The sequence below is a fragment of the Bufo gargarizans genome, chromosome 6 (genome assembly GCF_014858855.1).
Source record: "Bufo gargarizans isolate SCDJY-AF-19 chromosome 6, ASM1485885v1, whole genome shotgun sequence".
NCBI lineage: Eukaryota > Metazoa > Chordata > Amphibia > Anura > Bufonidae > Bufo > Bufo gargarizans.
In genome coordinates, this window is record NC_058085.1 from 7288530 (window position 1) to 7312237 (window position 23708).

Here is a 23708-nt window from a genome sequence, read left to right on the forward strand (position 1 = left end):
AGGAATCACAGACACAAGACAATTTGAAAATACTTTTTTCCTTTAATTCTCAGCTATAAATTGAAGCAAATATTATGTTCACTAACATGCTGGTGCCAGAGTTAGTGGAGGGGAGCGTCCCGTCACCCCCAGATCTTCCAGGGGGAGGCGACGCAAACCCCCGGACAGGCACTAAGGAGATGGGTTACCCTTGGGTGTTACAGGTCTGAATGGGGGAGGGGAAGCTTATATCTCTTTATACAGTAACAGGTTTATTCAATCAGACAGAGTCTGAAGCCTTAAAAGTGCAGTCTCTGCAGCAGGAAGAGGGGCCCTAAATAAGCAGGGGCCCCAGTGGAGCCCAGACATAGCCCTAGCTTCATACCAGGGCTCAGCGCGCCCCTGTGGACTGGATTCTGGTCACTTCTGTTCCGGAACCAGCGCCCCCTGTTGACAGTATCACTAAGGGCTCGTGATTCTGCACAAAGTTTGCTGGCCCCTGGTTCTTTTTAGACTACAAGTCCCAGCATGCAGAGACCAGTAGTTCTACAGGAAGCAGAGGGTCTCGGCCAGTAACCAATCATTTCTAGATTACAGATACAATAGAGCACAGACACTCATCAACAGGATTCCTATCCAAAAGTGCTACTGCCCCCTAGTGGCCAGAGGTGGCAAGTACAGTATAACTGCTGGTGCATGGTGGGGAACTACAGGGGGAAATTAGGAGGTCTGGCTGTTCCCTGCTCATCACTGAAAAAACCTAAAAGCACCTGAAGGATGAGGAGAGTAGGCCGTGGCAGCCGAGGCGCATGTCAGGGTAACGATGGGGATCGGCTTACTTGCTAGTCACTACTGGCCTCAGATCAGTCACCCCAAAGTTCCCCCCTAGACCCCAAAGCCATCTGAGACCCCCTAGAGGGCAGCGGGAGGCTGCCTCTACTTCTCTGGTGTGTGTGGCTGGGATCAAGCCCCGCCCCTGCTTAATTAGAAGCCCCTTTTCCTGCCTCAGAGGAGCATGGTCTCTGCTTAACGCCCAGTTTCCTCTACCTGATAAGATCCAGGTCCATAAAACATGGCTGAAGCGCCTCAACACAAAGGCCGCGGCCACTACAAATAGGCGAAGAATTTTCACAGAAAATTCCCTTTTGTTTTCCTTCTTTATTCTATTTACAGGTGAAAACTGGGGGCAAGACGGACAAAGCAGAGGTTGGCGACGACGGGGGAGTTAATGGGTTAATGCTGCATCTGATATAATGGCAAAATACTAAAAACAAGGCGGTAGCTTTTATCATGGGGCGGAGACACAAAACAGGGCGGAAGAAACAGTGGTTTGCACGAGAAAAACCCAAAAATTTGATCTGTTGGTTCTGAAAATGGGCAGCGACAAAACATTTCCGTAAACCGGCACAGGACGGAGACGGCGGCCATATTGTCTGACCCCGTGGCCTTTTTGATGCTCCTAACACAGCCAGCCATGGTGTTATGAACCGATGGACGAGCTTTGACACTACCCCATAATGGCCGCCGCCGCTCTGTGCCGGGATGACGGTCGCATCTTAAAGGATAAAAACACAGAAAGACCTTTTCAAAATGACAAAAATGCAGACGACCAGAGAATAAAAATGGCGGTATTAAATTAATAAAATAAGTGGCGTCGTGAGGCGGGATACGGACCGGCGGCGCTAAATGCAAGCTTCATCTATAAAATCCACTCCGGGTATTGGGCGAGGGGCCGCCACACCACTCTCCGGTAGCGGAGCTCCTGTTGGCGGCCGTCCCTTGCTCACTTTCGCCGCCGGCGGCCATGGTTGAATCTTTGCTTCTGGCTGTGAGATCCGGGAAGAGGGAATGTAATTGTTAACCCTTTACGTATAAAAATAACAGTAGTCTTTATATATCGCCGGACGCCGCTTTCACGGGAAGGTCGGCGGTCCGTACAACGTTCTTTAAATAGCAGCTAAGTCGCGAGCGCCGTACGACTTTTTCGTAATGGAAAAAATATATTTATATATAATATTTATAGAATCCCAAAGTGTCCGTTCTCGCACGCGGCGGGGGAGGGGGGTCCGAGCCATCCATCCCAAAGTGTCCGCTCTCAGCGCCTCATTCCACCGCGAAGCCGCAGGTCTCCTCGATGGCCGTCAGGAGCTTCTCGTAGAGTTTCTCGTAGCTCTCGTAGGGCGGGATGTCGATGCGGTTGAAGCTGAGAAGAAAACGGAGAGGAGATGAGAAGTCCACACTGAGCGGTGCTGACCCCGTAAGACATTAAGACGGACCTTATACCGCTATGCAAGGGGCGCGGCCTTCCGGTTAACCTGCTGTGACTCTTTGGTGCCATGTAGTGGAAGCAGTAGGTACAGCAGCAGCTCCTCAGACTGCAGAGGACAGGGCTGGCCAACCTGCGGCTCCCCAGCTGTTGTGAAACTACAACTCCCACCATGCCCTGCTGTAGGCTGTCTGGGCATGCTGGGAGTTGTAGTTTTGCAACAGCTGGAGAGCCGCAGATTTTTTAGTGTGTGAGGATTTATGCAACTCATTACGCTCCACCCTCTAACTAACAAGACAGGATCGGGGAAAGGTGGTGCCCCAGATCTCCGGAGGAACTCACCAGGTGTGCGCCTTGGGCAGGTTATTGGTGTTGGCGTCGATCTGATGGATGGTGAAGAGCCGCGGACCCGCTGCACCTGGAAGGAGGAGGAAACGGCACAATTTACATTTGGCCACACCCACCGTGACGCCATGTACCTATACATGCCATGCAGTGCACTCGAAAAGTTGGGCGTCGGCCTGCTGGAAATGGCGGCCAACTTGTCCAACTAGAATCCGATTGGGAAATGAAAGCGATACGGACGTCCCCCTAATGGAGAGGCAGAGTACTGCGGATAGTTACCTTGCAGCGCCTTGAAGCCCTGCAGGGGGACTCTGGAGGATCCGGTGACAAACTGTAGCAGCCGAGCCCTCCGCTCCTCATCGAAGGACTCCACCGCCTTCCAGAACCACTTGACGATGTTGCTGTCCGAGGTGCAGTGCTTTAACCGCGTGTTGGTCTTCCAGTCGTTCACGTCGATCTTCCCCAATCCACAGACGATTAGCTAGAAAGACAGGACATGAGTGGCCAAGCTGCTGCAGAACTACAAGCACCAGGGAGCCCCGGCAGGACACGTCGGAGCGCCTCCGTGTCCATGTATTAGTTCCCAGAGATCTGAACTTTGCTCCCACAGTCCCTGCTTCACATCTCTCTGCTTGAATGTCAGTCCTCACTGCGGTTTTCGCATTATTTATAAACCAGAGAATTACAGGTATTGGTCAGGTAAATAAAAGGTAATCGCTTTCCCCAAAAAATACCACATACATTTCCACCTTCCCACCACACCCTCAAATTTCTACTCTCCTGCCTGCGTGTCAGTCTTCACCATAGTTCTAGTATTCTACTCGTGAACCAGGAAGAGCAGAGCTGCAGGTTCGCCCTTCATAGAGGAGATCCTACAGAACGGGAGGACCCCTCCCCGCATCACGGCGCTCACCTCCAGCTCCTTCTCGTCGAACGTCTTCAGCAGGTGCTGCGGTATGACCTCATTGAACCCCTTCTGCAGGGCCAGGAACTGCGCCTCGATGCCTCGCAGGAACCTCCAGTTCACGTAGAGCCTGAAAGAAGAGGTCAGACCTCAGGCCGTGGAATCAGTAACGAGGGCGGGAGCCAGTGCAGACCTTCATCCTACCCTGGCGGTTAGTTAGGATGCACCAGCCGGCAGCGCAGCTCTGGATACAATGCAACAAACCCTCAGCAGTAAAAGGGACATAACACCATAATGTGTTTACTGGACCAGCCCTTCATCTGACTTCATGTTAGGTCATCACATGGTCAGGTTTCGGTAAGTTCCGCCCCCTCACCTCACATACTCCTTTTTGGTTTCTTCTGTGACCGGCATGGTCTTGCCGTTGGGCTTCAGCTCGTGCTGGATGAGCTCGCCGTATGCGCTGTGCTCCACGCAGAACGTGTGATCCAGGACCGCCGTGATGTCGTTCTCTCTGTGGAAATAGCGTTTACCATAAAAGGAGTCATATCGCAAGGGGAGGGGCCTAAACAACCCAGACCACAAAATAAACCGCCACCCCCTCCCACGCGACTCACAGGATCCAGACGAGGCTGTTATGGAGGTCGGGGTCCACGGACTCCATGTCGTCCAGCGTGATGGGCTTCCCGAGCAGCTGCTTGTAGAATGGGAGCGTGAAGCCTCCATCTATGTAGTGTCCGTGAAACACCGCCATGCCCATGATCCGCCCAACGAAGTGGAAGTACGAGAGATGCTCCTACAGAGGGAGGCATCGGGTTATAAGAGGGAAGAACTGCGCCAAATGGACGACGCCAATGGTGATGGGACGGGCGGCGCCACTTACCGGGTTAACGGCAGAGTCTGGGTTGATCTGTAGTGTGTAGATATCATCGCGGGAATATTGGAAGAGGCCGTAATACGGGTTCAACATCTCGTGAGATAACAGGTAAAGCCACTCCCTGCAGAAAGAAAACCGGCAAGGCGGAGCTTAAAAGAGCGCAGAGGGAGGAGCTAGACTCAGGAACAAGCAATGCTACTACTGTAAGTCTATTAAGCCAAAAACCCTGCTAATCTGCCATGGGTCTAAAACTGTCCAAATCATCCAGGTCCTGCCCCCAATGATCCAGCATGGTGCAGTCTGTGACCCATGCTGGATCATCACTGAGGACCTGCCCCCAAGGATCCAGCATGGTGCAGTCTGTGACCCATGCTGGATTATCACTGAGGACCTGCCCCCAAGGATCCAGCATGGTGCAGTCTGTGACCCATGCTGGATTATCACTGAGGACCTGCCCCCAAGGATCCAGCATGGTGCAGTCTGTGACCCATGCTGGATTATCACTGAGGACCTGCCCGCCCCCAAGGATCCAGCATAGCACCATCTATGACCCATGCTGGATTATCACTGAGGACCTGCCCGCCCCCAAGGATCCAGCATGGTGCAGTCTGTGACCCATGCTGGATTATCACCGAGGACCTGCCCCCCAAGGATCCAGCATAGCACCATCTATGACCCATGCTGGATTGTCACTGAGGACCTGCCCCCAAAGGATCCAGCATAGCACCATCTATGACCCATGCTAGAGTATCATTGCCGACTTGACCCCCAGGATCCAGCATAGCACCATCTATGACCCATGCTGGATTATCACCGAGGACCTGCCCCCCAAGGATCCAGCATAGCACCATCTATGACCCATGCTGGATTATCACCGAGGACCTGCCCCCCAAGGATCCAGCATAGCACCATCTATGACCCATGCTGGATTGTCACTGAGGACCTGCCCCCAAAGGATCCAGCATAGCACCATCTATGACCCATGCTAGAGTGTCATTGCCGACTTGACCCCCAGGATCCAGCATAGCACCATCTATGACCCATGCTGGATTATCACTGAGGACCTGCCCCCAAAGGATCCAGCATAGCACCATCTATGACCCATGCTGGATTGTCACTGAGGACCTGCCCCCAAAGGATCCAGCATAGCACCATCTATGACCCATGCTAGAGTATCATTGCCGACTTGACCCCCAGGATCCAGCATAGCACCATCTATGACCCATGCTGGATTATCACCGAGGACCTGCCCCCCAAGGATCCAGCATAGCACCATCTATGACCCATGCTGGATTGTCACTGAGGACCTGCCCCCAAAGGATCCAGCATAGCACCATCTATGACCCATGCTAGAGTATCATTGCCGACTTGACCCCCAGGATCCAGCATAGCACCATCTATGACCCATGCTGGATTATCACCGAGGACCTGCCCCCCAAGGATCCAGCATAGCACCATCTATGACCCATGCTGGATTATCACCGAGGACCTGCCCCCCAAGGATCCAGCATAGCACCATCTATGACCCATGCTGGATTGTCACTGAGGACCTGCCCCCAAAGGATCCAGCATAGCACCATCTATGACCCATGCTAGAGTATCATTGCCGACTTGACCCCCAGGATCCAGCATAGCACCATCTATGACCCATGCTGGATTATCACTGAGGACCTGCCCCCAAAGGATCCAGCATAGCACCATCTATGACCCATGCTGGATTATCACTGAGGACCTGCCCCCAAAGGATCCAGCATAGCACCATCTATGACCCATGCTAGATCATCAAGACATTTCCAACAGGCCCATCATGGAGGAGGCTGCAGTTGATAATCGGTCACACAGGGCTCAGTACATTTCATTACCTGGCGACCCCTCCATAGTCTAACCCTTCCTCTCCACGGAATTTGATCATCAGTCTCTTCCACAGATCCTTCGGCCTCATCTTCATCACCTGCCGGTAGGATTCCTGTGGGGTCAGACAGAAGGACGGTCAGAGGCGGCACAGTGTGACAGAGGGGTGGGATATGGATTGACTGCGCGGGAACGCTACCTCAAAGATCTCCTCCCGGGACACCTCGATGCGGCAGTGCCCGGCCTGCGGCTGCTGCTGGGAGAGCTCCTGCCTCAGGATCTTCAGCTTCTGCACTAGGTCTCTCTTGTAGCGGGGGACGGTCAGACAGTCGATGTCGTCGGGCAGCTGGCACAGGGGCACCACCACCTGCTGCTGCTGCTGTTGTTGTTGCTGCTGCTGCTGCTGCTGTTGGTCTTTCAGCTGGTTCTGGCGGCTGCAGATAAGAGAAGACCCTCAATAATCGGAGTCTTAAAGGGCCGGTCTCACATATAAAGATCCACCACTGTACCACCTTGCATTTCAAATACTTACCAATTTCAAGACATCTGCTTGCTGTCCGTGAACTGGAAACCCCTAGCGTGTATATCCAAAGGATGAAAGCTAGTCCTCGCTCAGCTGCGGGTTTGTTACAATGTATCAGTCTAAGACGTCCTCGATAAGCTAAACAGCCTGAATGCCTAACTGATGCATTGTAACAAACTGTCAGCATAACAGTGACTGTCAGAACAGGATCTTCTGTCTCTATATTTAACTAAGCTTTTCATACAATGACAGCAAGCAGACATCTTGAAAATGGCGAGCAATGGACAGAAAATCTATTAGAAACCTGCAAAATTTTCTTAGCAAACTGGCGACAGACTGGACGCTGGCCCTTTAAATAACCTTCCCAGGGACCACTCGGGAGGCCCCTGCAGGAGGGGGGGCTCGGCAGCGCACAGACGAGGAATCTCAATTATGTTGTTAGCACATGTGCACAGCGCAGTCATGGGACTTAATGTGTGACACACGTGCCCCCCCCCCCCCCCTGCCAGGATGAGCACACCCCTCCAAACCTTCTCCCGTCTTCCCCGTGCGGCTCCGCTCCTGTCACTGTACAATTCTCCGCACTGATCGTGCATCTAATGCTCCAGTCACAACCAGAGATGCATTCAAAATCCTGCTCCACCTTGTCCTCAGCTCTTCTCATTACTGCTGCCCCCTGCACCAGCAGTGGACTGCAAAGAAATGGAGGACCTGAAGACCAAGAGCCAGCAGGGGGAGCTGTGAATGCAGCTCTGGATGTGACTGGAGTATAAAGCATAATCGGGCATGCAGGCACCATCTGCCCCCAAAGCTGCAAACTATTCCCCTGCTGGGCCCCTGACTCTCCCCCACGGCATGAGGCAGCCGCACTTACTTGAGTACGAGGTGGAGGTTGGCCGACAGCCGGGGGTCTGTGAACTGCGTGGTCCGGTTATTGTGATCCACAAAGTAGACCCGGCCAGTGGCGGTGTTGCGGATCTCCCAGCCCGGGGGGAGGGGCCCCAGCTCCTCGCAGTTGACGTTACTTAGATCCCTGGATACGAAAAACAGGAGTCAGAAAATCAAGCGGCCTCCAGAGCTGCACTCAGAGTTCAGCATCTCCCAGCATTCCCTGCGTCCGATATCGGATAGCGCCCCCTGTATTAGGGGAGCCTCTTACCTGGGCACCCGGGGGTCGTGCCATGTGCTGACGCCAGTCTGTGTGTGGAGGAAGTAGACCTGCCCCTGCTGCGTGGTCCTCTGTTCTGTGGGGGGGGAGCAGAGAATAAATCCAGAGCCTCCTCATACCCTGCGCCCCCTACATGAGGTCACGCCCCAGCACTCACCATATCCCTCAGGCAGGTCGGGCGGGGTGTGCAAATGTGTCCTGCTCATGTAATTCCTGTGCCGCTGCGACCGGACTCTTCTCTCCTGGAGTCGGGGGTCTGAGGTCTGCCCGCTGCTGGCGCCATTGGTCCCCGTAATGGGCGTGTTCTCATCCACGAAGCAGCTCAGAGGCCTTCCAGGACTGGAGTACTCTGATGCCGGCCTGAGGAGGGGGGAAGGGGGGGGGGGGGGGGTAGGGTTGTGAGTCATCATGATGCCAGACCAGTCGTAGGGGGGCATCAGCTTTAAGATCACTGCTTGCTCTCAGTGAACTGAATCACCCTGGTTTACATTCAGTTGTGACCTAGTCCTGTTCTCGGATCAGCAGCACCAATTTCTCCTACCCTGGTGGTTGGTTACAATTAAGCCTCATTCAGACGTCCGTGGCACGCGGTCCGTGAGATACCGGACTGGCATTGCAGGAGTGCACGGCGTCATAGCAACCAATGAGTCAGTGCGCTCCTGCAATGCCAGTCCGGTATCTAGCGGACCGCGTGCCACGGACGTCTGAATGAGGCTTCAGGGCTGCAGTAAACGATTATTTCAGTAATAGAGTATTTTAACGATTATTTTTTACGATTAATAGAGTAATCTAATAAGAAAAATGAATTAATAAACTGTTTTCCTTTATAAAAACTAATCTTCCCCCCAGTGCCATCAGCTTCCCCCCCCCCAATTGTGCCATCAGCTCTCCCCCCCACCAATTGTGCCATCAGCCCCCCCCCACCAATTGTGCCATCAGCTCCCCCCCCCACCATTGTGCCATCAGCTCTCCCCCCCCCCACCATTGTGCCATCAGCTCCCCCCCCCCACCATTGTGCCATCAGCTCCCCCCCCCCACCATTGTGCCATCAGCTCCCCCCCCCACCATTGTGCCATCAGCTCCCCCCCCCCACCATTGTGCCATCAGCTCCCCCCCCACCATTGTGCCATCAGCTCCCCCCCCCACCATTGTGCCATCAGCTCCCCCCCCCACCATTGTGCCATCAGCTCCCCCCCCCACCATTGTGCCATCAGCTCCCCCCCCACCATTGTGCCATCAGCTCTCCCCCCCACCATTGTGCCATCAGCTCTCCCCCCCACCATTGTGCCATCAGCTCCCCCCCCACCATTGTGCCATCAGCTCCCCCCCCACCATTGTGCCATCAGCTCCCCCCCCCCCACCATTGTGCCATCAGCTCCCCCCCCCCCACCATTGTGCCATCAGCTCCCCCCCCCACCATTGTGCCATCAGCTCCCCCCCCCACCATTGTGCCATCAGCTCCCCCCCCCACCATTGTGCCATCAGCTCCCCCCCCCCCACCATTGTGCCATCAGCTCCCCCCCCCCACCATTGTGCCATCAGCTCCCCCCCCCCACCATTGTGCCATCAGCTCCCCCCCCCACCATTGTGCCATCAGCTCCCCCCCCCACCATTGTGCCATCAGCTCCCCCCCCACCATTGTGCCATCAGCTCCCCCCCCCATTGTGCCATCAGCTCTCCCCCCCACCATTGTGCCATCAGCTCTCCCCCCCCACCATTGTGCCATCAGCTCTCCCCCCCACCATTGTGCCATCAGCTCTCCCCCCCCCACCATTGTGCCATCAGCTCCCCCCCCACCATTGTGCCATCAGCTCTCCCCCCCCCCCACATTGTGCCATCAGCTCCCCCCCCCCACCATTGTGCCATCAGCTCCCCCCCCCCCACCATTGTGCCATCAGCTCCCCCCCCCCCACCATTGTGCCATCAGCTCCCCCCCCCCCCACCATTGTGCCATCAGCTCCCCCCCCCACCATTGTGCCATCAGCTCCCCCCCCCCACCATTGTGCCATCAGCTCCCCCCCCCACCATTGTGCCATCAGCTCCCCCCCCCCCATTGTGCCATCAGCTCCCCCCCCCATTGTGCCATCAGCTCTCCCCCCCCATTGTGCCATCAGCTCTCCCCCCCCACCATTGTGCCATCAGCTCTCCCCCCCCACCATTGTGCCATCAGCTCTCCCCCCCCACCATTGTGCCATCAGCTCTCCCCCCCCCACCATTGTGCCATCAGCTCTCCCCCCCCCACCATTGTGCCATCAGCTCTCCCCCCCCCCCACCATTGTGCCATCAGCTCCCCCCCCCCACCATTGTGCCATCAGCTCCCCCCCCCCACCATTGTGCCATCAGCTCCCCCCCCACCATTGTGCCATCAGCTCCCCCCCACCATTGTGCCATCAGCTCTCCCCCCCCCCCACCATTGTGCCATCAGCTCCCCCCCCCACCATTGTGCCATCAGCTCTGCTGCCCTGCTTCTCCTGACACCCGGATTGCACAGAGTTATTGGTTGCTATGACGATGTGCACAGTGGCATAGCAACCAACAACGCTTAGTTGTGCCCCCACCCCCTCGGTGTCACCAACTTACCTTTCCAGCAGGGGCGCCGCCGACACTCCATCATTCCGCGATGCTCTGCGCCTGACGTCACAGACCGTGTCAGGTCACGGCGTGCGTACATCAGTGCAGCGCGGGACCATGGACGAGCTGTGATGTGTCCGGAGGCCCCTGCTGGAAAGGTGAGTATTCCAAGCGCAGCGGGAGTAATCGGAAGCGCTTCACTCCGCTCTGTGGTCACATGACACAAAGAAATCTTTGATGCAAAAAATTTGCATCGAGGATATTTTTGTTTTGAATTACTCGATTTAATCGTTTCAGTCCTAGTTACAATGTATCAGTGCAGGAAACATGCATCAGGCCGGAGTACACAGATGGTTTACTGGACTGATTCATCTCTACAGCTGAGGGTTTGTTACAATGTATCAGTGCAGGAAATATGCATCAGTCCGGAGTACACAGATGGTTTACTGGACTGATTCATCTCTACAGCTGAGGGTTTGTTACAATGTATCAGTGCAGGAAACATGCATCAGGCCGGAGTACACAGATGGTTTACTGGACTGATTCATCTCTACAGCTGAGGGTTTGTTACAATGTATCAGTGTAGATAATCCTCAGAGTGTGACAATGCAGCTGCACAAACCTTTCCCCTCCTGACGGTTTGTTACAATGTATCAGCGCAGGTCACACATGGACCAGTTAAAGGACCACAGAAGATTGTCTACAGCTTCATAGCTGAAGGCTTGTGACAGTGTATCAGTGTAGACAACCCTCAGCTGCACATATCTCTCCATCCCGATAGTCTGTTACAATGTATCAGCGCAGGTAATATGTACCAGAATGGAGAGCACAAAGGATTGTCTACCCAGTCAGAGCTGAAGCTTTGTTACAGTGTAGACCATACGCTTTGAGGTGGACAAATCTGCTGCACATATCTCTCCGTCCTGATAGTTTGTCACAATGTATCAGCGCAGGTAACACATTATACAGCAGTGATCCCCAATGTGCAGCCACGGTTTATACTACCGGACCCCCGGTCGGTGCTTACCGCGTCGGCCGCTCCCACTGGGTGGTCCGGGTGATGTGGTTGAGGTACTGGATGCGCCCCGAGGCTGTTCTTCGCTCCTCCCAGCTACGATCCAGACACGGAAGAGATAAAGCAGTCAGTGCTATTTCCAGGAACCCGAGGCCCGGCCTTTTATGTGGCCGCAAGACAGAGGAGAGAATAAGCAGCTGCGTATGAATCACACTAGTAGACGGGGGGCGCTGCTCGGCTGAAAGGTCAGAGGTCAGAGTAGGCGTCCTACCCCCAGAAACCAACTGCAGCCGGGTCCAAACTGACGGCGGCAGCTTAGATATTGGGGTATCTTGGAATAAACCCCCCCAAAACGATGGGGGTTGGGGTGGGGGACATACTCGGACTCTCGACTTTCATCAACACAATAGCTGAGAACACAAAACGGCAGCGAACAGAACAAAGTGGGGGGTGAACGAAAAACGAACACAGAATATGACGGGGGGGGGGGGGGGGGGGAGGCAGCTGCCGGGGTAAATCACATCGAGGGGGCTTCCCAGGGGGTCTCCACTGTCACATATTTTGGGGGCAGTGCGTCAATATTAAGGCCACATGCAGGACCTAAGTCGACCCCTGAATCTGGGTCTGTCACCCGCTGCCCCCCACAGGTCTGTATACAGAATATGAGGGGCACCGCGCGGTACAGTGATGCCAAAGAGCAGGAGAGGGGCGGGGGCGCCAATACTTTACTGTACATGCATTACACTAGCACTGGAGACCACCCCCCCCCCCCCACAAGCCCTGAAAGCCCATTGATAGACGGGTATTGAGGCGTAGAGGGGGTGCGGGGGTCAACTGCAACTCCCCAGACAGCTGCGCTCCGTCCACAAAATGTACAATGGACGAACAGAAGGTAAAATCCAATCTTAACGAAGACAAAAACTAAAGTTACGGGAACAAATAAATTGAAAATATACAGTAAAAATATCTGAAAATAAAGATAAAATGACATTCGTACTGCTACAGAATTAAAAAAAAAAATATAAAAAATACAGAAAAATTTATTTTGAATATAACAAAAAATAAAATAAAAAAATTGTACAAAAATAAGATGTAAATATTATAATTAACAAATGTAAAAAAGCAAAAATTTAGAATAAAAAAAATTTGAATAGACCAAAAAGGTAAAAAAATAATCAGTACGGGCTGGTGCGTTTGCTCACCCGTCCGGTAAATCGTTGTCAAACAGTCGGCTGCAGTCGACCACCTGCCCCCCGGTGCCGATCCGATCCCGGGACTGAAGGCTGACTGGAAGCAGAAGACACCGAAGGGTTAATGACGTTTACGGCACCGCCATGTTTGTCACACCCGCCAACCTGCGCCCCTTCAGCTGTGGTGAGACTACAACTCCAAGCATGCTCAGACAGCGCAGTTGTAGTTTGGCGAGTGCAAGCCACGGCCCTGCTGTAGTTGTCGCGCTCCGTCTCTAGAAGGCGCTCTCAGGTCCTGCCCGCTGACCTCACTCACCTACTATCTGCCCTCGCACAGTGTCGTTGTCATTCGGGCCGAGCTTGCATAAATCCAGGCGCTGATCTACAAGAGAGAGCAGCGGGAATCAGTGGGGCGTGCAGACTTGTGCAATGCAGTGCACCACTGCAATCTGACCACTAGGGGGACCCCCCGCTTCCTCTGCACTCACAGCCGGTGTCCTTGAGGCGGTTGATGGCGTTGGAGAGGAGGCGGACGCAGCCCAGGAACCCGGCCCCCTGCTTCTTGTGGATCTTCTTGTGGTTCCACACGCTGATCGTAATGGAGTCCGACTTCCCGATGTATCTGAGGGGGAAAGAAACCACATCCTTTTACCTCTGCTGGTGTGTCGGTCTACACTGTCCTGCTGGCATGGTATTCATGAGCAGTGATGCAGGTGACATCCCCAGAGCCCTGCAGAGGAGAGAAGCCGGGGACACGCGGATGCTGGGAAAGCTGGGTGAACGGTGTCAGCTTTACCAGTCTCCATACTGCTGCTCAGGATTCCCTGCTCGTTATACCCGCCTGGATGCTGCAGTAGCTGTCCGGCTGGGGGTTGTAGTCACTCACAGGTCATAGTGCTGGTTCCACTTGGGGTCCAGGGTGTTCTTCACGGTGTCTGTGGAGTGGCATTGCCCGGACCCGTCCACCACCACCTTGGCAAAGGGATCCGGGAGTCCTGCAGTTGGAGGGAAACAGAAGAGAGATAACGCAGCCGGCCTAGAGTCCGCCTCCAGTCACATCCAGAGCAGCAGCAACACAGCACCCGCCCCCCTGCTTCTTCAGGGTCTGTACAGCAAGACACCCTGCATATTCCCCCACAAACCTCTCCTGCTCTGCAGCTCCGGATGTGACTAGAGGATACAACAGAGAGTGCACAGACACTGACTATGGCTGCGTTCACACCCGCCGCCAAACTACGCAGATACTCACTGAAAAAATCCTTCTTCACCAGGTTCTTGGCACAGAGAACTGCGGAGAGAGGAGGAAACCATCAGCATTGCCGTCCACACTCTGAGGATACATTGTAACAGGGGCATCCACCATCGTTACCATGGCAACACAAGATCGATACAAACATCTCCATACAGGTATAAGTAGAAGGCGGTGTGATGGCGGCCGGAGGGGGAAGGAGAGCGCGCCGACCGTCTGTGGATGATAGGCCGGGGCACGTCACATGACCTGAGAGCACCGGGCAAAGATCGAGGGCCCTGTGCCTACTGGGGGCCACGACTCCCCCGAGGGGTGCAAGAGCAATGCCGGCCCTAAGAGGGTTCACTCCAACCGTATAACACAAGACTGGATGAGATACGCAGCCCAGAAGAGCGTATCACACAGGAGGGGCTTGGATACAGCGTCAGCAGACTGTATCACACAGGAGGGGCTTGGATACAGCGTCAGCAGACTGTATCACACAGGAGGGGCTTGGATACAGCGTCAGCAGACTGTATCACACAGGAGGGGCTTGGATACAGCGTCAGCAGACTGTATCACACAGGAGGGGCTTGGATACAGCGTCAGCAGACTGTATCACACAGGAGGGGCTTGGATACAGCGTCAGCAGACTGTATCACACAGGAGGGGCTTGGATACAGCGTCAGCAGACTGTATCACACAGGAGGGGCTTGGATACAGCGTCAGCAGACTGTATCACACAGGAGGGGCTTGGATACAGCGTCAGCAGACTGTATCACACAGGAGGGGCTTGGATACAGCGTCAGCAGACTGTATCACACAGGAGGGGCTTGGATACAGCGTCAGCAGACTGTATCACACAGGAGGGGCTTGGATACAGCGTCAGCAGACTGTATCACACAGGAGGGGCTTGGATACAGCGTCAGCAGACTATCACACAGGAGGGGCTTGGATACAGCGTCAGCAGACTGTATCACACAGGAGGGGCTTGGATACAGCGTCAGCAGACTGTATCACACAGGAGGGGCTTGGATACAGCGTCAGCAGACTGTATCACACAGGAGGGGCTTGGATACAGCGTCAGCAGACTGTATCACACAGGAGGGGCTTGGATACAGCGTCAGCAGACTGTATCACACAGGAGGGGCTTGGATACAGCGTCAGCAGAGTATCACACAGGAGGGGCTTGGATACAGCGTCAGCAGACTATCACACAGGAGGGGCTTGGATACAGCGTCAGCAGACTATCACACAGGAGGGGCTTAGATACAGCGTCAGCAGACTGTATCACACAGGAGGGGCTTGGATACAGCGTCAGCAGACTATCACACAGGAGGGGCTTGGATACAGCGTCAGCAGACTGTATCACACAGGAGGGGCTTGGATACAGCGTCAGCAGACTGTATCACACAGGAGGGGCTTGGATACAGCGTCAGCAGACTGTATCACACAGGAGGGGCTTGGATACAGCGTCAGCAGACTATCACACAGGAGGGGCTTGGATACAGCGTCAGCAGACTATCACACAGGAGGGGCTTGGATACAGCGTCAGCAGACTATCACACAGGAAGGGCTTGGATACAGCGTCAGCAGACTATCACACAGGAGGGGCTTGGATACAGCATCAGCAGACTATCACACAGGAGGGGCTTAGATACAGCGTCAGCAGACTATCACACAGGAGGGGCTTGGATACAGCGTCAGCAGACTGTATCACACAGGAGGGGCTTGGATACAGCGTCAGCAGACTGTATCACACAGGAGCGGCTTGGATACAGCGTCAGCAGACTATCACACAGGAGGGGCTTGGATACAGCGTCAGCAGACTGTATCACACAGGAGGGGCTTAGATACAGCGGAGCGGGGCACTTCCTGTCTGGACATTGCTCACATACCATTCTGCAGATTACAGGCTTGAAAACCAAAAGGAAAACTGAGCCGTGGTCTGCGGGCGGGGGAGGGGTGCAGAGGGGATTCCTAGAATTCGGGAGGGGTATTTACCAGGGCTCAGCACTGGGGCAGAGGTGCAGGACCCGTCTGGATGTGGCCCCATCATTTCAGGAGGTCACCCAGACCCCAGGGCAGACACAGAATACTCTGCTTTCTCAGGCCCCTGAGCGGCAGATCCGCCATGTATCCCAGGGGCCCCTGAGAAAGCAGAAGCCGTCATACTGATGGCCAAGAGGAATATCAGAGCTGCTCCTGGGGGTAGCGCCCCCTTAATGAACCCCGGGGTGTCCGCAGCAACATGGCGGCTACGATTACAGGGCGATCGGTTACAGCTGTCACCGTACACGACACTGTACCACACATACTAGCAGGGCAAGGGTTAACCCTTCACAAAGGCGGAACTTAAAGGGTAACTCCAGAGACAGCGTTACTGACATCACAAGCACGGAATTGTACAAGAACCCCCATCATCCCTGTATATTATATATACCACAGTAGAAATCATAAATACCGAAAATCTATAGGGGTGTGGGAGGGGGGCAGAAGCAGCAGCCGCCGGGCACTGGGGGGCAGCAGCACATGGAGGGCAGAGGCAGCCAGACACAGGTGGGCAGCAGAGGCAGACGGGCGCAGCAGGATTTGTGAATGGCGGCCGCAGACGTCAGTTGTTTAGACTCTGCTCCGTCTCATTCACAGCATTGTTCCTGCACAGACAAAGCATTTCCGTGCGCTGCTCCGGCTCTGCTGCCCGGGGTGGGGGTGGGGAGAGGAAGGGACACAGGAAGAACTGGGGGTTGCTCTTCCTAAATGCTGGAACTGTACAGCAGATGGCAAAACATGACGGGCAATGCCATACCTGATGCCAGCCGCACTTACATGGGAATACATTCTACTGCTCCCTGTTAGCGGCTATTCACCTGTAGCGGCGTCAGTGGGAAGTGACCGATGTGCCCCCGCCATGGGGCACCAGAGAGGAGGCGGCTGCAGAGGACACAGGGGGGGGTCAGTCTCTGGTCAGGTGCAGCGCCCCTTGAGGCCGGTCTTGGGTTCTGCGTCTCCTGCAGGAAGCGGCTCCTCATTCAGAGACTATGAATCATTTCCCATCTGTCCGAAGTCCTGTCTATGAAGTTTGGGGGGGTCCCGTCTATGAAGTCGGGGAAGTGTCCTGTCTAAGGGGGAAAGAAGGGGTCCTGTCTATGAAGTCGGGGGGGGGGGGGATGCGGTCCTGTCTATGAAGTTTGGGGGGGGTCCCGTCTATGAAGTCGGAGAAGTGTCCTGTCTATGGGGGAAAAGGGGGTCCCGTCTATGAAGTGTCCTGTCTATGGGGGAAAAGGGGGTCCCGTCTATGAAGTGTCCTGTCTATGGGGGAAAAGGGGGTCCCGTCTATGAAGTGTCCTGTCTATGGGGGAAAGGGGGGTCCCGTCTATGAAGTGTCCTGTCTATGGGGGAAAAGGGGGTCCCGTCTATGAAGTGTCCTGTCTATGGGGGAAAAGGGGGTCCCGTCTATGAAGTGTCCTGTCTATGGGGGAAAAGGGGGTCCCGTCTATGAAGTGTCCTGTCTATGGGGGAAAAGGGGGTCCCGTCTATGAAGTGTCCTGTCTATGGGGGAAAAGGGGGTCCCGTCTATGAAGTGTCCTGTCTATGGGGGAAAAGGGGGTCCCGTCTATGAAGTGTCCTGTCTATGGGGGAAAGGGGGGTCCCGTCTATGAAGTGTCCTGTCTATGGGGGAAAAGGGGGTCCCGTCTATGAAGTGTCCTGTCTATGGGGGAAAGGGGGGTCCCGTCTATGAAGTGTCCTGTCTATGGGGGAAAAGGGGGTCCCGTCTATGAAGTGTCCTGTCTATGGGGGAAAAGGGGGTCCCGTCTATTAAGTGTCCTGTCTATGGGGGAAAAGGGGGTCCCGTCTATGAAGTGTCCTGTCTATGGGGGAAAAGGGGGTCCCGTCTATGAAGTGTCCTGTCTATGGGGGAAAAGGGGGTCCCGTCTATGAAGTGTCCTGTCTATGGGGGAAAAGGGGGTCCCGTCTATGAAGTGTCCTGTCTATGGGGGAAAAGGGGGTCCCGTCTATGAAGTGTCCTGTCTATTGGGGAAAGGGGGGGGGGGGGGTCCTGTCTATTGGGGAAAGGGGGGGGGGGGGGAGCACCCCACCTGCAGCTCATTGCAATCCATGGTACATGCACCAGTCACAGCCAAAGCTGCACTCAAAATAACAGCCTCTGCTCCAGTCACATCCACTACTGCATATTGTGAAGACACACACCGCCGAGCCCACGTGAAAACTGGAAGAATGACGATTGCGGCTTTGGATGTGACTGCAGTCCAAACTATGCATTAACAGCAGAATTGAGAACACAGCTCTGGATGTGACTAGAGTATAAACTAAGCCATAGCTTTCATAATTTTACGTAAATCTCATTCTCCAGAGATGGAGCGCGGAAGCGTCTGCGCCGGTAACAGAGCACGGGCCTTACCTCAGGGCGTAAAAACATTTGCATCCTCCGTATGCGCCAATACCCGCTTCACCCATCAGTGACAGCCTGAAACGGCCACTGCCCGCAGGCATAAAATTTACACACCCCACGCGGACGCCCTCCCCTGGCTCCAGACACGTGGCAGGATTATTCCCAGGTTCATGAATAGAATGCTAGAACTCCAGAAAAGACTGACACGCACAGATACACGCACATTAACCCTTTCCAGAGCCCCCACACAGTGAGACTCCTGAGATTTCATCTCCTTGCTGTGTAAAACTGCGTGGCGGTACACAAACGAGGCCGCCGGGGTGGGCACAGGCGCTGGGTGTATACCCCCGCCAACACAACCTAGGTTCTATAGGCGGCACACGTCACGGGCACTGCTATATCTGACTGGGTGCCCCAATTCCTCAACATTGTCAGCATCTCTGCTTGCTGTCAGGAGAGGCTGAAAACCCGACATGACCCATTTCTATTCCCACAGCTGAGGGTTTGTCACATTGAGTGGAGATCAGACTGACAATGTATGGGAGATCTGTGCAGCAGATGCGTCCCGCTGATACACTGTAACAAACCTGCAGCTGGATACAGCATTCAAGCCTAATGAAACGTGTCCTATATAGGAACCTGCGGCATTTCCCCGATGCAGGTATGTGGCGGGCGTTGTGAGGTGCAAGAGCGCCATTAACACCTCTGTAGCAATTTGCACCATTTTCACCGCCTGGTAGGGTCAAAAACAGAATTTCCCATACAAAACGGCAAAGCTTTATTGACACAGTCAATTCCATTAACCCCTGGGCTGCCAAGATCCCGCCCAGACATTACCCCACAACCCCAGGCGGCAGGAATGTCGGCGGCTGGAGTCTCAGTTCCTGTTAACCCTCGCGGGGCCGCCTTGTCTTCACAGCTGATGAGTGGCGGCCACAAACCTGCAGCGGCAGAGATTCCAGGCCCCAGAACCGGCGCTGCAGGTATCTACAGTGACCGCGGCCGCACACTCATCGTTACTCAGCCCGGGGCGAAGGGCCAAACTATGCGCCGCAGATGGAGCAGGCTTTGTTGTCCTGGTTTCTGTCTGCAGCCGGACGAGATTATCCCTGACTAAGAGCGGTGTCAGGAGGCTGCAATATGGCTGCCAACTAACGTCCGCGCCACGGAGGAACACCTGGAAACCACGTAACGCCAATCTATGTATATAAAAACACACGCCGCCCCTATACAGACGCCACAGAGACACGCCGCCCCTATACAGACGCCACAGAGACACGCCGCCCCTATACAGACGCCACAGAGACACGCCGCCCCTATACAGACGCCACAGAGACACGCCGCCCCTATACAGACGCCACAGAGACACGCCGCCCCTATACAGACGCCACAGAGACACGCCGCCCCTATACAGACGCCACAGAGACACGCCGCCCCTATACAGACGCCACAGAGACACGCCGCCCCTATACAGACGCCACAGAGACACGCCGCCCCTATACAGACGCCACAGAGACACGCCGCCCCTATACAGACGCCACAGAGACACGCCGCCCCTATACAGACGCCACAGAGACACGCCGCCCCTATACAGACGCCACAGAGACACGCCGCCCCTATACAGACGCCACAGAGACACGCCGCCCCTATACAGACGCCACAGAGACACGCCGCCCCTATACAGACGCCACAGAGACACGCCGCCCCTATACAGACGCCACAGAGACACGCCGCCCCTATACAGACGCCACAGAGACACGCCGCCCCTATACAGACGCCACAGAGACACGCCGCCCCTATACAGACGCCACAGAGACACGCCGCCCCTATACAGACGCCACAGAGACACGCCGCCCCTATACAGACGCCACAGAGACACGCCGCCCCTATACAGACGCCACAGAGACACGCCGCCCCTATACAGACGCCACAGAGACACGCCGCCCCTATACAGACGCCACAGAGACACGCCGCCCCTATACAGACGCCACAGAGACACGCCGCCCCTATACAGACGCCACAGAGACACGCCGCCCCTTTACAGACTCCACAGAGACACGCCGCCCCTATACAGACGCCACAGAGACACGCCGCCCCTATACAGACGCCACAGAGACACGCCGCCCCTATACAGACGCCACAGAGACACGCCGCCCCTTTACAGACTCCACAGAGACACGCCGCCCCTATACAGACTCCACAGAGACACGCCGCCCCTATACAGACGCCACAGAGACACGCCGCCCCTATACAGACGCCACAGAGACACGCCGCCCCTATACAGACGCCACAGAGACACGCCGCCCCTATACAGACGCCACAGAGACACGCCGCCCCTATACAGACTCCACAGAGACACGCCGCCCCTATACAGACTCCACAGAGACGCGCCGCCCCTATACAGACGCCACAGAGACACGCCGCCCCTATACAGACGCCACAGAGACACGCCGCCCCTATACAGACGCCACAGAGACACGCCGCCCCTATACAGACTCCACAGAGACACGCCGCCCCTATACAGACTCCACAGAGACGCGCCGCCCCTATACAGACTCCACAGAGACACGCCGCCCCTATACAGACTCCACAGAGACACGCCGCCCCTTTACAGACTCCACAGAGACACTACCCCGATAACACGTCATATGACAGCCTCAGCGATCCCCCAGATAGCTATGGACAAGGACTGACCCGCAACAGAGAATGGGGCGATCCATCCACGCAAAGGAGATCACAGCGCAAACTCGATCTACTCTGAAAATGGCCAGGGACGTCATCCCTCAGCCATTATCCCCCTCCTCCATGTACATTGAAGAGGGCGCATGTCCTCAACAAGGAGAGTAAGCAGCTACAATACCCTCTGGCCCCCCAGCGGCCCTCCCGTCCACCCTACAGGCCCCCCTTCCCAGGAAAGCTGGGTGACAACCATCCTGACAGAGCAGCAGGTACCGGGGTTGTCAGTTACCTTTCTCCGGCTCCTGAACGGACTGTCTTCAATATTACTTAGTGGACGTGCCCTTCAGATAGATGGACATCCAATATGGCCGCCATCACGGTGTGCACAGGGAGGTCTCCAGCGCTTTCCTGGGGTCTGACATAAATATTTAACACTGACATGATTTAGCGTCTCGCCCAACACCACTGCGCCCGCGTGACCCTCCTATAACACGGCCCCTAGAAGTCACGGACATGTCAGATCATTGAAACAGCACAGGGAAACGCATGCATGCTGTGCATCGGGGGAAACCGCGGGCGCTGACGAGCTGTGCATCGGGGGAAACCGCGGGCGCTGACGAGCTGCGCATCGGGGGAAACCGCGGGCGCTGACGAGCTGCGCATCGGAGGGGGGGAAACCGCGGGCGCTGACGAGCTGCGCATCGGAGGGGGGGAAACCGCGGGCGCTGACGAGCTGCGCATCGGAGGGGGGGAAACCGCGGGCGCTGACGAGCTGCGCATCGGAGGGGGGGAAACCGCGGGCGCTGACGAGCTGCGCATCGGAGGGGGGGAAACCGCGGGCGCTGACGAGCTGCGCATCGGAGGGGGGGAAACCGCGGGCGCTGACGAGCTGCGCATCGGAGGGGGGGGAAACCGCGGGCGCTGACGAGCTGCGCATCGGAGGGGGGGGAAACCGCGGGCGCTGACGAGCTGCGCATCGGAGGGGGGGGAAACCGCGGGCGCTGACGAGCTGCGCATCGGAGGGGGGGGAAACCGCGGGCGCTGACGAGCTGCGCATCGGAGGGGGGGGAAACCGCGGGCGCTGACGAGCTGCGCATCGGAGGGGGGGGGAAACCGCGGGCGCTGACGAGCTGCGCATCGGAGGGGGGGGAAACCGCGGGCGCTGACGAGCTGCGCATCGGAGGGGGGGGAAACCGCGGGCGCTGACGAGCTGCGCATCGGAGGGGGGGAAACCGCGGGCGCTGACGAGCTGCGCATCGGAGGGGGGGGAAACCGCGGGCGCTGACGAGCTGCGCATCGGAGGGGGGGGAAACCGCGGGCGCTGACGAGCTGCGCATCGGAGGGGGGGAAACCGCGGGCGCTGACGAGCTGCGCATCGGAGGGGGGGAAACCGCGGGCGCTGACGAGCTGCGCATCGGAGGGGGGGAAACCGCGGGCGCTGACGAGCTGCGCATCGGAGGGGGGGAAACCGCGGGCGCTGACGAGCTGCGCATCGGAGGGGGGGAAACCGCGGGCGCTGACGAGCTGCGCATCGGAGGGGGGGAAACCGCGGGCGCTGACGAGCTGCGCATCGGAGGGGGGGAAACCGCGGGCGCTGACGAGCTGCGCATCGGAGGGGGGGAAACCGCGGGCGCTGACGAGCTGCGCATCGGAGGGGGGGAAACCGCGGGCGCTGACGAGCTGCGCATCGGAGGGGGGGAAACCGCGGGCGCTGACGAGCTGCGCATCGGAGGGGGGGAAACCGCGGGCGCTGACGAGCTGCGCATCGGAGGGGGGGAAACCGCGGGCGCTGACGAGCTGCGCATCGGAGGGGGGGAAACCGCGGGCGCTGACGAGCTGTGCACGGGGGTCTCTGGAATGACATGGATATTGGGTGTCAGGGGGGACATTGGGTGTCAGCTGTACACTGGAGTGTCGTGGGGTGACACCAATATTAGAAGTCTGAGGGTCTCTGGGGTGACCTCAATACTAGGGGTCAGGGGGGATATTGGGGTGATATGACTATTGAGGGTCTGGGGGATACTCGGGTGACACGACCCCTCCGGCGGCCCCCGAGTCCTCAGTACCGGGCACCGGCAGATGCTGCGGCCTAGCCGCCCCGTCGTCTCTGGCCTACAGCCGCCGGCAGTCACGGCCCCAAGCCCGGCCCCTCCAGGCCCTCTTACCGGTCAAGCGGAGCTTCACGGGTCCGTTCCTCCGGGATCCCTGGTTGGACATGGCCCCGGCCCCCTGCAGTAGTCCGGAGGGCGCGGTAGGCCCGGGCCGGAGCCGCGGCGTGGAGTCCTGGCTGAGGCCGGGCACGATGACTGCTGGGAGCGGACGACGATCAGACGGAGAACGGAGGCCCGGAAATCCAGAGGAAGGCCATGAGCGGGGGACACGGAGACGAGCACTGAGGAGACTGAGGGCGGAGACACCCGACCGGGGGAGGAGCCAGAGGGGAGGGGCGGCGGGCGGCGGGCGGGGCGGACAGAGGGCATTGCCGGGCGTGCAGGGGAGAGGGCCACACACGGAGGATCGGGGCGCATAGACGGGTGTAGGGGGAGAACGGGGCGCATAGGCGGGTGTAGGGGGAGAACGGGGCGCATAGACGGGTGTAGGGGGAGAACGGGCGCATAGGCGGGTAGGGGAGAACGGGGCGCATAGGCGGGTGTAGGGGGAGAACGGGGCGCATAGGCGGGTGTAGGGGGAGAACGGG

At 56.7% G+C, this 23708-nt stretch overlaps 1 protein-coding gene across 3 annotated transcripts; it reads right to left on the minus strand.

Moving 5' to 3' along the window:
• Positions 1-22: 22 nt before the first annotated feature.
• SMURF2 (SMAD specific E3 ubiquitin protein ligase 2) lies at positions 23-23419 on the minus strand. 3 transcript variants are annotated; one of them, XM_044296240.1, is made up of 19 exons: positions 23176-23419; positions 13939-13977; positions 13576-13684; positions 13178-13311; positions 13006-13071; positions 12702-12786; positions 11512-11595; positions 8071-8273; positions 7905-7989; positions 7620-7778; positions 6422-6656; positions 6234-6337; positions 4378-4492; positions 4112-4290; positions 3871-4008; positions 3504-3624; positions 2870-3071; positions 2588-2663; positions 23-2182 (listed from the first exon to the last, which is right to left on the minus strand). In XM_044296240.1, the coding sequence occupies exons 1-19, from the start codon at positions 23225-23227 to the stop codon at positions 2083-2085; spliced, it is 2286 nt and encodes a 761-aa protein (XP_044152175.1). In that variant the 5' UTR covers positions 23228-23419; the 3' UTR covers positions 23-2082. The 3 variants fall into 3 exon arrangements, with proteins under 3 accessions (XP_044152175.1, XP_044152174.1, XP_044152173.1); XM_044296239.1 differs by having other exon boundaries at positions 13576-13687; XM_044296238.1 differs by having other exon boundaries at positions 11512-11658; positions 13576-13687.
• Positions 23420-23708: the final 289 nt, after the last annotated feature.

Coding starts and splice junctions, on each gene's coding strand:
- SMURF2 (XM_044296238.1), bottom strand. CDS start 23,227: ATGTCCAACCAGGGATCCCGGAGGAACGGACCCGTGAAGCTCCGCTTG. Junction 13,312..13,575: donor TGGAACCAGCACTATGACCT/GTGAGTGACTAC, acceptor TTTCCCCCTCAG/ATACATCGGGAAGTCGGACT. Junction 12,787..13,005: donor TGTGCGAGGGCAGATAGTAG/GTGAGTGAGGTC, acceptor TTCTGCTTCCAG/TCAGCCTTCAGTCCCGGGAT.